Raw genomic sequence first — 14872 nt, forward strand, 5'->3', positions numbered from 1 at the left:
TTGAAAGTCTCACCTTTCTGCACAGACTTAAGTGCACACATTATTTTCTCAGGCAGGAAAGGAGCTATTTTCCTCCAGCAGCAAAAGTACATTGTGCTTTTAAAAACAACTCTGAACTTCATGGTGGGAAACCAAGACTTAAGACAGCCAACATTATTCTGCACTAGACTCCATAATGATGGAGATAGAAAGGGAAGCTGTTAATGCCCGAAATGTAAAGTTTCATTACATATTTTGTACTGACATTGTACAGGAACACTCGTACTTTGGAGCATAATGAATATTTAATATGATAACTGTTGGCTCAGCATATTTCAGGTATTAGAACTGCCTCAAAGGAAGAGCCGGTTATACAATCAATTTTCACAAATTAACTGAGAAAGTGAATTTAAGTCTTTGTGTTGAGCCTTCTTGTAAATAATAATGCTAGATTTATCCTGATCATGTTATGGGTTTTTTTTGGCATCTCTGTCACAGTCATAAAATACATAAATGGGTCTTCATCCCGCCCATCTCTATCTCCCCTGAGTTACCAAAAAAGTATGTAAGTTTAAATTAATTACAGAAATACAATGAAAGACAAACATTCACAAATGCCAGGCTTCCCCCACCATTGCACTTTGTAATACCTGTCTTTGTTGTCAGTGTTCTGAATCAGAAGAAATTGGCAGCCAGATATATCACACCAAGTACAGAATATGGCCAGTCTTCCTTCATTAAAACTTTCCAGAATTTCAACATTAAAGGCTAAGGTTGCCATTGCTCCAAACTCTTGAGCTAGACTTCTCTCTGTCTTTTCCGGTCATGAGGAAATACCAAGACTGATTCTCCCTGTCTAGACTTCCCTCCACACCTCTTCTTTCTGATTCCTGAGGCTCAATTTTCTTCCATGGAAGGCAGAAGGCTATTTGGCCCATCAGACTGTCTCACTGGGGACACTGTGGATCCGGCCCTGTCCATTCAATCCCCTGGATAATAGTACAATGTAAATGCTGGTTGACTTCCTAAAGATTGCCATGAAAACATCAGAATTAGTCACTCATATTCTCACTTTCAATATTGTCCTCTAGGCCTCTACTCAGATGGATGTGACAATATGAGCCCATGCAAGGGATGAGCTTGAAGCCATTACCATACAAATTCGTAGAGCATTTTGAATATGGGTGGAATATTTGAGTACAATCTCACTCTAATACCTTGACAGCCCTGTTAGTATGAAGTTAGAAATTACACAACACCAGGTTATAGTCCAACAGGTTCAGTTGGAAGTAGAAACTTTCAGAGCACTGCTCCTTTGTCAGGTAACTAGTGTTAGTATGAATACAGCCTCCAGTTAGGAGTTTGTTGATCAGAAATGGTGTTTGAGAGGGGAGGGGGCAGGAGAAGGTTTGGAAGATCTATCATTGTTTTAGTTTTTAAAGGCCTGTATTTGAATCTTGGAGAGATTGCCTTTTGTTGGTTGAACTGTATAAAGATTCACTGTTTAAACTGTGGGGACAAAATGCAAGCCTCCAGAAAAAACAATATCAGGAATACAATTGGAAGTATAAATGACTCAGTTGTAACACTAATTGAACAAGCATACAGAGAACAGTGACTTTCCCAGTTGGCCCTGAGCTACAACTACAAGAGTAAGCAGCACAGAGAGCATACAAAAGAGAGAACATTACAGGCCAATGTGAACTCCATCTCAGAATACCTTGAATACTGAAGGCGATATGTGTTTGGAAATTACAAAGCAATAAGTGTTCATTCAACTATATGCTAAATTCAGACTGAGTTTGTGTTTCAGGACAGTGAAAAGTTAACTCTGTTTCTCTCTCCACAGAGGCTGCCTGACCTGCTCAGCATTTTCAACATTCTCTGTTTTCATTATCACATGTTTTAGGGACATGTATCGCCACAGGTGAAGTTATCACCTATTTTGTACTTGTACTTCTATGTGGCACGTTTCATAACCACTGCATGTCTCAAAGTGCTTTACAGCCAGTGGAAAGTAGACACTTTCGTAAGTGTAGGCAACAGCATCAGCTCCACAGGTCACTGCCTCCCACTGACAGTAAACGTGGCAGGAAGCATTTGGCACGACTCAATAGACAACACTTTGACAATGCAGCAAGGAGAAGTGCCAACACTCCAGAATTGCCTTGGAAGATTAACTACACGGACACTGCTATGAGCAAGCCAGGAGAAAGATCAAGTGGACCTCATAAAAAAGTTTTTCCTCTTTATTGATTTTGTGGGATGTGGGTGTCACTGGCTGGGTCAGCATTTATTGCCTGTCCCGTGTTGCCCTTCAGAAGGTGGGTGTGAGCTGCCTTCTTGAACCGCTGCAGTCCACCTGCTGTGAGTTGATCTACAATACCGACAGGGAGAGACTTCCAGGATTTTGACCCAGTGACGGTGAAGGAACGACGAACACTTTTATTTCCTTCGACCTCTTTCATCGATATCTATAAAGATGTTGGCGAGGAGTTTAAAAAGCTATTTGGCTGACAACCAAGTTGGGGAACTGTGAGCCTGTTTGCTTTTACACTTGGCCTGGGGAGGTGGCAGACTGAGAGAGGAGCAGCATGTCAAGTAACCGGAGGCACAAGTGAGGGAAGGGGTGGGCTGCAGTGGGTGAGGTTGAATGTTGAGGCCTCCAGGAATACATCCAACCACAGGTGGCAACCAGGTAGCACTGTTTTGGAATCCCGCCTTGACTTGAAGTTAATTTTGGATTCAGTATGTGTAAAAGCAGGACACAGACACATCACGATACACACACACACACACATCTCCAAACAGCCTTCCGAACATGAAGAGGGGAGATATTTTCAAGCAGCTGTGAGTGGGCATTACATTTGAAACAACATGTCGTCACACTCAGGTTATTTTACCTTACTGAATAAAAAGCATTATATGGCTTGCAGCTACATGACTCGAGATTATTATCTCATGCCTGACATCATGGTTGGATGTTAATCAAAGACTGTTCAATGGTGAAAATGAGACCTGAGCTACTCAGGGTAGGTTTCACATTGTTAAAAAATAGGCACGCATATTTTTCCTTCTGTTCTATACATCCTACTGATCAATTATTTACTGAAGAAAAGTATTTTTTCTCCAACATGTGGTTTTACAACGCTGATTGTGAGGTTACACGGTCAACAGCTTAAAGCAAGTAGGAAAGTAAAGGGACATGTACAGTTCACCTTTAATCACATCTGCTTTCCAATGCCAGCACAGAGAATGACGGCTATTGCTCACTGAAACACTTCCAGCACATAAGGTCACAACTGTCCATTCCCAGGTCTCTCTAAGCTGCCACCAGACAATGTCAAACCAGAGGATTGTCCTTTCGGTAGAAAACCCTTAATAAAATCGAGGCACTTGGAGGTACACGAATATCTGCTTTAAGTGATTTTTAAAGTGATCTTATGCCTTATCAACTAGATCAACAATGAGCCATGCTTCTCGCTAGCTCGCTGATGTGTTACAGTCAAATGAGATTCCTAGAAGTGGTTGCCTTGTTTCAGCTTCTCTCAAATATCTCTTTTTGTGTGTGTGTGACGATGAGCACTTATGTAGAATGAGCTCTGCGGAAATTGGCAATTCTCTATCACAGGGAGGGAACTCAGACCGAATCTCGCTTCAGTCTCACTCAGCACTGAAAAGCCAGCATGCTTTTTGCAGAGCGGGGCAGCTATCTGATGCTGAGCACCGCTTTACCAGAAAGAAACATTGGAAAAAAATAAATCAATTCCATTATCCCCCTCTGCTTAAAGTTCCTTACTCACCCAGCAGCATTTTCGCTTTTGAAGTTTCGAAAGGCTGGAAGTTGTTGGAATCCCGCTGTTTGCTCAAATCTTGGGAAATCAGCCAAAGAAGCAAAGCCCTCCTTTAACAAGAATCTCTCTCTCTACCGGCCAACTTAATTGCAAATGCTACACAGTTACACCTTAAACACTGAGCGCTCCAGCGCTTACTCCTCACAGTGTCCTCTCCCCAGCGACTGGTTTCGCTTTAACCCAATCACAGGGGGAGCTGAGAAATGACCAGTTCTCGCTGCAAAGGTCCCGTAGACAATACAGCAACCCCCCCCCCCCCCCCAACCCCTAGCCTGAGGGGAGGGAACACAAAGTGACTGAACTTCCCATGATCACAGTGTAACGCAGCGATTCGGCACCTCTCCCTTAGGATCAGCTCTAAGGGGATAGCACAAGGGGGCTGAACAACTCCCATTCCTCGCCGTTCTCCTGCCCGTATTAAGATGCACGACAGCACCTTCGGAACTTAAACAGAGTTTAGCCAGCTTTCTGTCCCTGGAGCAAGATCTCCCAGGGGCTGGGTTGGGGAGCATTTATTTATTTCCAAGCCCAGGAATCAGAAGCTGTTTCTGAAATAAAAAATGAAAGGGAGTCTGTGTCTGTGTGTGTGGTGTGTGCACCGTCCAGTTCTGACTGAGGCTGCTTACAGGGATCTGCTGCTAATAGACGGTCAAGTGCTTTATCGTTTCCCTCAGCTGCTCTCGACACAGCACTGGGAGACCCCCTTACCCCTCGCTCAAGCCCCGTTTAACAAGATAATTATCTTTAAAACAAACTCTGGTTAAATGCTTTCATCCACTTCATGTTTCGCCTGCTTCCCCCACCGTGTGAGATCTTGTAAAACAAAACGGTCAGGGAACAAAAACGCAGCAGCTCCGATATAAACATAAGGTTTTCATCACCTGGGGAGGGATTCAAATGACACAAACGCGACTCCCCCCCCCCCCCCCCCCACAAGCCTCTGCTGAGGAAATCTACTGTTTGACATTGCACTGAAACAGTGGCGCAAGGGACGGCTCCCCATCCGAAAGGATTGACTAGCTTTTTCGTACTCCCCAGTTCAAGGTGAACTTGCATTTATATAGTGCCGTTCGTCACCACTGCATGTCTCAAAGTGCTTTGCGGCCAACGAAGCACCATTGAAACGGTGATACATCTTGTCAATGCAGGAATCACGGCAACCAGTTTGGGCATAGCAGTGAGTGAATAGCCAGACAACCCATCCTTATGGTGCTGACATATGGGCCACACCCATGGAGGTAACTCAAACAAACATAGAGAATGCTGGAGAAGGTCTGGACGGAGAAACCGAGCGAATGTTTGCAGCCTGGCATGACCCCTTCAATGTCCACTTCAGATTTTGCCTTTACATTTTTTATTAATATATTTTCCCCTAATCAACCTGTTCAGAGATGTTATTTCACACCTCTGGACTTGAACCTAGGTCTCTGGGTCCAGGCTAGGGAACACTACCACTGCACCACAAGACAGTGCCAAGAAATGTGCCTTTATTCAATGGGCATAACTCGCCTGCTCCTGTTCATAATTGTGCCATTGGGACCACAAGCTGACAGGCAGGTAACAACAGGTTAACTACTTTTGAGGCTAACCCAACTCCCCCAGGTAGGTTTCTCACGAAGCAACATGCGAGGCAGCCCCGAAGGGGATAACCCTTTGATCAGAGGCACTCAGTGTCTGATTGAGGGATGGGATGTTGGGGAAGGAGGGCTTAATGAGATCCACTCCCTGCCCTTGTTACCATCTCCCGACCCCTCGCTCTCCCTGCGACTCCCATCCTGTGAAATACATCCCCTCCCTCTGTATCACTACACAATGGATAAAGAGAAACTGTTCCTGATTGGAAAAGGAACAGGAACAAAGAAGGATGAGATTTAAAGTGATCTGCAGAATAAGGAAAGTGAGAAAAATCTTTTTCACTCTGCACGCACTTAGGGTACAGAATGCACTGCCTGGAAACATCAAGGAGGCAGGTTCAGTTGAGGTATTCAGGAGGGCATTGGATGGTTATTTGGAGAAAAATAATGTGCAGAATCACAGAATTGTTAATGCCGTAGAATGAGGCCATTTGATCCATTATGCCCACACTCGTTCTATCGCCTAATGCCAAACTCCTGCCTCTTGCCCATGTTCTTGCATACCATTAATATCCAAATAATCATCTAATGCTGTCTTGAATGCTTCAATTGAACCTGCCTCCTCCACATTTCCAGACTGTGCATTCCAGACCCTAAGTACCAAAAAATAATTTTCTTACATCACCGTTGTTTTGTTTATATATCCCTTTAAATCGATCTGGCTGGCCCTTGCTCCTTTTACCAGCGGGAACAGCTTCTTCCTATCTACTGGAACCAGTCCTCCTCATGATTCTGAAAACCTCTATCAAATCAGCCTCTTCTCTCCAAGAGAAATAATCCCAACTTCTTCAGTCTGTCCTTTGAAGTTTCTCATTCCTTGAACCCTATTTGTAATCGTGATGTGGAAAATGCTGGAGATTGACAGTAGGTAATGATGCTCATTTAGTGAGCCAGTGCAGGCATGATGGGCCCAATGGCCTCCTTCTGCGCCGTAACATATCTGTGATTCTGAGGTACTTACCTGCCGTGAGGATCACACCTTGATCCTGCGACTTTGGAGTCTGTCATTCCAGCAGCGGCCGCTGTGGCGCTACTGAGCACAATAGCCTCTCATTTACTGACAGCACTCAGTAGTTGAGGCTTCAGTTGCTGGTGTCTTCATGATAGATAGATAACTTACAGTGTGGAAACAAGCCCTTCGGCCCAACAACCCACCCAGACCCATTCCCCTACGTTTACTCCTTCACCTAACATTACAGGCAATTTAGCATGGCCAATTGGGCGGCACGGTGGTAGTGGGCGGCACGGTGGCACAGTGGTTAGCACTGCTGCCTCACAGCACCTGAGACCCGGGTTCAATTCCCGCCTCAGGCGACTAACTGTTTGGAGTCTGCACGTTCTCTCCGTGTCTGCGTGGGTTTCCTCCGGGTGCTCCGGTTTCCTCCCACAGTCCAAAGATGTGCAGGTCAGGTGAATTGGCCATGCTAAATTGCCCATAGTGTTAGGTAAGGGGTAAATGTAAGGGTATGGGTAGGTTGCGCTTCGGCGGGTCGGTGTGGACTTGTTGGGCCAAAGGGCCTGTTTCCACACTGTAATGTAATCTAATTCACCTAAACTGCACATCTTCGGAGCACCCAGAGGAAATCCACGCAGACACGGGGAGAATGTGCAAACTCCATACAGACAGTTGCCCAAAGCGGGAATTGAACCCCGGTCCCTGGTGCTGTGAGGCAGCAGTGCTAACCACTGTGCCAATGTGCCAATGTGCCACCCAATCTCAGGAGATGCCTTGCTGGTGGTCTCACCACTGCTTGATTGATCTGTGGGCCTTTCCAAAGATTTTGCCGTGTGCGTGTGTATGCACATGTATTTGGCTGTCCTTCAGGGTGCCGCTTATTTTGATTCAGAGTTCAGTTATGATGTACCACCCTAAACCAGAAAATGGTGCAGACTGAGACAGGGGTCAGTTATGGAATCTTACAATTAAAAACACCGAAACCCAGAGGTGCCAAATCTGCTTTCCAATTGACACAAAAGAACATCCAAAATGGTACCGTTACATACTTGTCAGTAAGACTTAACTATTTCTGAATCGCTTCTTAGGACTTGCTGTCCTTCACATGGAAGTACACTAGCACTAGTGTGTTCCCCATTTTGTAAGGCACTATGATAATGTGGAGTAACTCAGAATTTCAACATCTGTTACACTAACCAGCTAGAAACCTCCTTCAATCTTAGGCAAAGTGCACTCAAAAATGGGTGGTTGATTGCAATGAAAATTTTGTCATGTAAAACCGACCTACCATTATTCACCATCTATTCTCTGTCTTTTTATGGCGCACAAAAATCACCTGATATGTAAAACATTTGAAATGCTTTTGTTACTCCTCAGGCATTGCACTTTGTCACAAATGCAAATTTACAACACACATGAAAGGCAGGGGAAAGAAAGCCAGTCATTTCTTTGCTGGTTCTGACTTGGAACAAGCAATTGTTCACAAAGTAAATATTGCTCTCTAACTGATCTACATTTACACCCAAGGGCTTAACCTGTAATAGCTTCAGGACCTGTCTATTTACAGCAATGTAGCCTTTATGGTTTTAAAGGTGAAGACTAGATTACACTTATTTCCACCTTCAGATCCAGATTTATATAGATGTTTATATAGTGCAACACTTTCTGGTCTTGTGTACCAGCCAACTTTCTGTGCAATGTCTGATCCTGAATGGTGTGGCTCATTTTTACTTCACTGCTGTCAAATTATAAACCGAAATGCAGCTCACACATTGATGTAACACAGAAAACTGATCCATGACATGACTAACAAAAAGCAAAAAACACTACACGTTGTACTGATAATGAATTCAAGCCTCACGGATATATTATTTGCAATGCTAATTGACTGCTAATTTGCGACGCATAACTGAAGTATGGTAGTGTTTAGATTAAACTCAGGCTAGTCAGGAATGAAATTGGGGGTAAATATCATGCAAAGGGTAATGGAATCTACAACATTCCTCCTAATATTATTGGGCAATTAATATGTTAAAGACTGAGGCTGACAAAATTTTGTGTCAAGGGATTCAGGATGAAAGGAGGGTAAATGAATTTGCGGAATGAATCAGCCATGATCTAACTGAAAGACATAACTGTCTCAAGGGGTTGAATAACCTACTCCAGTTCGTATAGATTTAGACTGAAGGGTCGTCTACGGGGACAGGAGCAGAAATGCGGGCTCTGATGCTGCTTCTAGCCTGGGTCCCTGACTCTGATTTGAGTTCAGTGCTGATGCCAGGAGAATAGCTGTGGGGCTATTTTCCCTGGAGCATCGGAGGTTGAGGGGTGACCTTACAGAGGTTTATAAAATCATGAGGGGCATGGATAAGATAAATAGACAAAGTCTTTTCCCTGAGGTGGGACAGTCCAGAACTAGAGGGCATACGTTTAGGGTGAGAGGGGAAAGATATAAAATAGACCTAAGGGGCAACTTTTTCATGCAGATGGTGGTACGTGTATGGAATGGGCTGCCAGAGGATGTGGTGGAGGCTGGTACAGTTGCAACATTTAAAAGGCATCTTGGATGGGTATATGAATAGGAAGGGTTTGGAGGGATATGGGCCGGGTGCTGACAAGTGGAACTAGATTGGGATGGGATAACTGGTCGGCATGGACAAGTTGGACCGAAGGGTCTTTTTCCATGCTGTACATCTCTATGACTCTACGACTCTAAATTATTGAATTACCACAGCTGAAACAAAAACGTAAACATTTTAACCTCTGCACTTCACAGGAGAAGTGTTTGTAAAAATCTGTAATTAAATGCTGGTCTAATGACAACCGTGTAATCACTGACGACTGTCATAAAATCTATCTGGTTCATTAATGTTCTTTTGGGAGAGAAATCTGCTGTCCTAACCTGGTCGGGCCTAAATGTGACTCCAGACCCACAGCAATGTGATTGATTCTATGACTGCACTCTGAAATGGTCTAGGAAGTTCAATTCAGTTCAAAGGCAGTTAAGGCTAAGCAATAAACTTTGGTCTAGATTGCGACATGCATGTCTAGTGCATAAAGATACCAGTTTAACTGGTTGGTGATCACTTATTCTGATTCTACAGCCTGTCAGAGTTTCATGGAACGTTTTACTGGAATAAATTTTTTAAAAAGTCAAATGAAGAAATTGACTGCAGTTTGGTAAATGCTGGGATTTTCTTCTTAAGGAAGACATGGAGACATTGCGGCCCCTAGACCAACCGCCCAAATCTGTGTGTAACCCTGCTGCCTCACAGGAAATAGCTGAGGTGCTTCCAAAGATAGCTGTAACTGGGATGACTGTGTTAAATGTTTACTGATGGAGAAACGTCTGCCAAAGACAAAACTTCCTTTAACAATTAAAAGGATGGAAGATCAACCGCAAGCCTGACAAATATTAAACTTACAGCTGTGAAGGTGCCTCCACTGTACACAGTAGTGTCTACTGAGACAGCCTGTGCTGTATATCTTGGCACTGAGTCTCCCATTGATTCAGCAGATTCTGCTAAGTCATTGCATTTAAAAGCATAAGATATTAATGGCTGTTCCAAGCATTTAAATATGACTATGTTGTTGCATTCTTTGTGCAACCATATATAATTACTGTATTTTGTACAGTTTCACAACTCTCCCGGTAAGACAAAGAAATAACTCAGTAATGCAGAGCTTGGTGTAAGTGCAGTTTTCTGTCACTCCATGTTTGCAGTTTTTGGTTTAATTCATGGGCCTGGACTCTTTGGAATTACATTATCAGCACTTAGTGCAGGAATATTCACGGACACAACCATTCAGGGTCAGATGGTCCTCACTAACATAAACCACTGTCATTTGGGGTACCTTACATTCCTCTAGTTGCCACTGGGCCTGTTTGAGAGCAGATACCAGAATGGCTACAGAGAAACTTAATGAGAAATCATTAGTAATACCAGCCTGAAGAACATAAATCGGACACACCAACAAAACCAGACTCCACTGTGTCAGATATGACTGAGTGTTAGTACTCCTGCCACTTGGTAATCCATTCCAAAGACTTCAGAACAAAATTCTATGCTGACCCTTGGGTGTTGGACTGTCAGAGGTGCTATCATTTAGATGAAATTTTAAACCAAGACCTTGTCTACATGGTGGTACCGTGGCACAGTGGTTAGCACTGCTGCCTCACAGCGCCAGAGACCTGGGTTCAATTCCTGCCTTGGGCAACATTCTCCCCGTGTCTGCGTGGGTTTGCTCCGGTTTCCACCCACAGTACAAAGATGTGCAGGTTAGGTGAATTGGCCGTGCTAAATTGCCCGTAGTGTCAGGTGAAGGGGTAAATGTAGGGTAATGGGTCTGGGTGGGTTGCTATTCAGAGGGTCGGTGTGGACTTGTTGGGCCGAAGGCCTGTTTTCACACTGTAAGTAATCTAAAAGATTGCCTGGCACAATTTGGAGAATGTGAGGACTGCAGATCAGAGATCAGAGTTGAAAAGTGTGGTGCTGGAAAAGCACAGCAGGTCAGTCAGCATCTGAAGAGCAGGAGAATCAATGTTCCTGATGAAGGGCTTATGCCTGAAATGTCGATTCTCCTGCTCCTCAGATGCTGCCTGACCTGCTGTGCTTTTACAGCGCCACACTTTTCGACTCTTGGTACAATTTGGAAAAGAGTTCTCGCAGGTAATTTGATATGACTGATATTTATTCCGGAATCAACATTGCCATGAATTGATGATGTCGTTGCTTTTTCTGGGACTTTGGCGGATTCACTGTCTACATTACAACAGTGAAAGTACTTCCTTGTCTGTAAAATGTTTTGGGAACAACCTGTGGTCATGAAAGTTGCAATATTAATCTAAGGCATCCTTTCTACATAGCAATCTATACAGAACTTCTATAACCTACAAGCAGCCTAGTAGTTAGGATGTTTAATTGTAGACAATAGATTGTGAATTCATAATCCCACTATGGCAACTCACATTCAGTACATTTTGGGCATGAGCTTGCACCAGACAAAGAACAACAAATGCTTCTGTGATTGTTCATTAATGCCCTTCAGGAAGGAAGTCAGCCATCTCCACTTGGTTGACCTCCAGATGTTTTTTTGTTCGTCACTGGTAATGCTCTCTGACCTCACCGTTGACCAGAAGCTGAATTTGACCAGACAGTGCAACAGTGTGGCTACAAGAGGAGGCTAGACTGTGGGTACGCTGTTCAAATCTTGGTCCCTTCATCACACCACCATCTACAAGGCTGAATTCAGAAGAGTGACAAAATATCCACTGCTCGCTTGGATGAGTGCAGGCATATGATCATGAACCTCGATATTGTCCAGGACAGAACAGTTTTCTTGTTTCGTGGTTTTGTGACTGAGCACAAGATCCACCTGCCTCGACCATTGAATGATCGGATACAGAACTGCAACTCATAAGACCATAAGGTATTGGAGCAGATTTAGGTCATTCAGCCCATCGAGTCTGCTCCACCATTTGATCATTGCTGATATATTTCTCAAACATATTCTCCTGCCTTCTCCCACAAACTCTTGATCTCCTTAATAATCAAGAACCTACCTATCTCTGACTTAAATACACACAAGGACTTGGCCTCTACAGCCCTCTGCAGCAATGAGTTCCATAAAATCACCACCCATTATCTGAAAAAAATCCTCCTCATCTCAGTTCTCTAAGGTCACCTCTTCACTGTGAGTCTGTGCCCCCAGGTCCTAGTCTTTCCTGCTCGTGGGAACATTTTCTTCACACACACTCTATTCAGGCCTCTCAATATCTGTAAGTGTCAATCAGATTCTCCTCTCATCATTCTAATCTCATTGAGTACAGACCCAGAATCCTCAACCGCTCCTCATATTACAGTCCTGGGATCATTCTTATCAAACTCCTCTGGACCCTTTCCAATACCAACTCGTCAAAATCACTTTGATAACATCTCTACACCACCAAAATGAAGGTCAGCAATGTTAGGAAACCATCATCACTTCCAAGCTCCTCCCCAGCATATACATCTTCCTAATTTTGAACATACAATATAGTTCTTCATTGTTACTGGTTTATAAAGTAACTCCTTAACTTTTGCAGCCTTAATCTAGAGATTTATCATTCATTTGCTTGGAATTCATTGTCCCCCTAACTTTAAGTTATCCCACTTCCTAGATAGCTTAGCATTCAACTGGTGAAAAGGTTTGAAACAGCTCTGTCTTTTGGAGTCTCTCTTTCCCCTTTGTGGACCTTGTCTCTGCATTGATCATCCTCCTCAACCCTTAGAAGTCCTGATTTGGAGATGCCGGTGTTGGACTGGGGTGTACAAAGTTGAAAATCACACAACACCAGGTTATAGTCCAACAGGTTTAATTGGAAGCACACTAGCTTTTGGAGCGGCGCTCCTTCATCAGGTGATAGTGGAGAGCTCGATCGTAACACAGAATTTATAGCAAAAATTTACAGTGTGATGTAACTGAAATTATACATTCAACAATTGATTGTCTGTTAAGCCTTTCATCTGTTAGAATACAGTGATAGTTTCACTTCTTTCATGTGTAAATCACAAAACCTTTTTTTAAAAGTTGCATTCTCGGGTCAGCTGTTAACAATGGTGATAGCTAGACAATATGTTGAAGGTGTTAGCCCCCTATGTTCTCTGTCTATGACCTGATGTTTAGATTGATTCCAATCTAAAAAGTGAGATAACAGAGTTTTACATAAATTCATGCAGTTTTTGAGCTCAGAGTTCTACATGAATGTATGCAGTTTTTGAGCAAATTGCAAAGTTTACATTGCACTTTGCTCAAAAACTGCATACATTCATGTAGAACTCTGAGCTCAAAAACTGCATGAATTTATGTAAAACTCTGTTATCTCACTTTTTAGATTGGAATCAATCTAAACATCAGGTCATAGACAGAGAACACAGGGGGCTAACACCTTCAACATATTGTCTAGCTATCACCATTGTTAACAGCTGACCCGAGAATGCAACTTTTAAAAAAAGGTTTTGTGATTTACACATGAAAGAAGTGAAACTATCACTATATTCTAACAGATGAAAGGCTTAACAGACAATCAATTGTTGAATGTATAATTTCAGTTACATCACAATGCAAATTTTTGCTATAAATTCTGTGTTACGATCGAGCCCTCCACTATCACCTGATGAAGGAGAGTCGCTCCGAAATCTAGTGTGCTTCCAATTAAACCTGTTGGACTATAACCTGGTGTTTTGTGATTTTTACCTTTGAAATCCAACACTCTATTCTGCAGTCCTTCTCTCTGTTGTTACAGCCCCGTTCATCCCCATTATAATCCTTCTTCCTCACACTGTAGCCCCTCTTCCATGCTCTTTAGGCCCTCTTCTCTGTCCTCCAGCCCTCAGCCTTACTTCCCATTAGCCTCCTTGCCCTGCAGCCTCTAGTCCCATTGCCCCAGCCCCGTTCAATCCAGTCTCAGCAGCGATGACCTTTCCCTTGGCACCACTACCTTCTCTACAACTGCCTTTCATATTCTGTACTCTCCTCCAATCACATTCTGGTTCTCCCTCACATTTAGTGTCAATGAGCCTCTCAGCAGTAAACACGGGAGAGAGAAGCCTCACTAATTTCTTCCTACCTCTAAACATGACCTCTCACCTTCTGACATTAAACTCCATCTGCCAAGTCTTTGCCCACTCACCCAATTTATCTATATCCCCTGGGAGATTCCTGATGCTCTCATCACAACATGTCCCGTTATCTATTTTTGTGCCATTAGCAAATTTGGATAAATTCCATTCTGTCCCCTTTTCCAAGTCATTAATATAGATAGTAAATAATTGAGGCCCTAAGACTGATCCTTGTGGCACTCCTTGTTTCCAATCTGAAAAAGAGCCATTAATCCTGACTCTCTTGCTGTGTTTAGCTAATTCTCTTTTCATTATGCTAAATGATATGAGCTCTGAGCTATATTCACCAGTTCCCCTTTATCTACTCTGCTTGTTATATCCTCAAAGAGCTCTAGCAAATTTGACAGACATGATTTCTACTTCACAATACCATATTGACTCTTCTTGATTTTATAAGCTTTTCTAAATGTCCTGTGCTTGTCCTGTGTTAAGTTTCTTCTTATTTTTTTCAGGAGAGAGTTTTGCCACCTACAGAGACAACCAGGTGTACTGATAAACAGGAACCAACTGAGTGTATTGCTAGACAACTTTCAGCACATAGGCCTCATCATTTCCAAATAAATTTTGTCCAGCAATTAAACCAATAAATCTCAACTCTTACCTTTCTTAAAAGATTTTCTTGTCTCCTTTCCAAAATGACTTGACTTTTCAGTAATTTGCAGCTCACATTACTCTTGACCCATTCCAAGAAATCATATGTCCCTTCTGAACCATGGTAAATCCTTGTTAATTCAGAATATCCACACATTCCCATATTTGAGATTCTCATGGTTCATAAATATAAATACG

The 14872-nt window shown here is 43.1% G+C and overlaps 1 protein-coding gene across 7 annotated transcripts in view; it reads right to left on the reverse strand.

Moving 5' to 3' along the window:
• znf385c (zinc finger protein 385C) overlaps positions 1 to 14872 on the reverse strand; it is a 433208-nt gene that overhangs the window by 201013 nt on the left and 217323 nt on the right. Inside the window, exon 1 of one of the 7 annotated variants that reach the window (XM_043674957.2) lies at positions 3783 to 4002. The exons of the other annotated variants lie outside the window; for them this stretch is intronic. Within the exon in view, the coding sequence (XP_043530892.2) occupies positions 3783 to 3792 (10 nt within the window). The 5' untranslated portion in view covers positions 3793 to 4002. Of the gene's footprint in view, positions 1 to 3782; positions 4003 to 14872 lie in introns of those variants that run through there. 7 annotated transcript variants of the gene reach the window in all.

Source organism: Chiloscyllium plagiosum, unplaced genomic scaffold, assembly GCF_037043375.1.
Source record: "Chiloscyllium plagiosum isolate Xiang-an unplaced genomic scaffold, Cpla_swu_hap1 HiC_scaffold_32, whole genome shotgun sequence".
NCBI classification, from domain to species: domain Eukaryota; kingdom Metazoa; phylum Chordata; class Chondrichthyes; order Orectolobiformes; family Hemiscylliidae; genus Chiloscyllium; species Chiloscyllium plagiosum.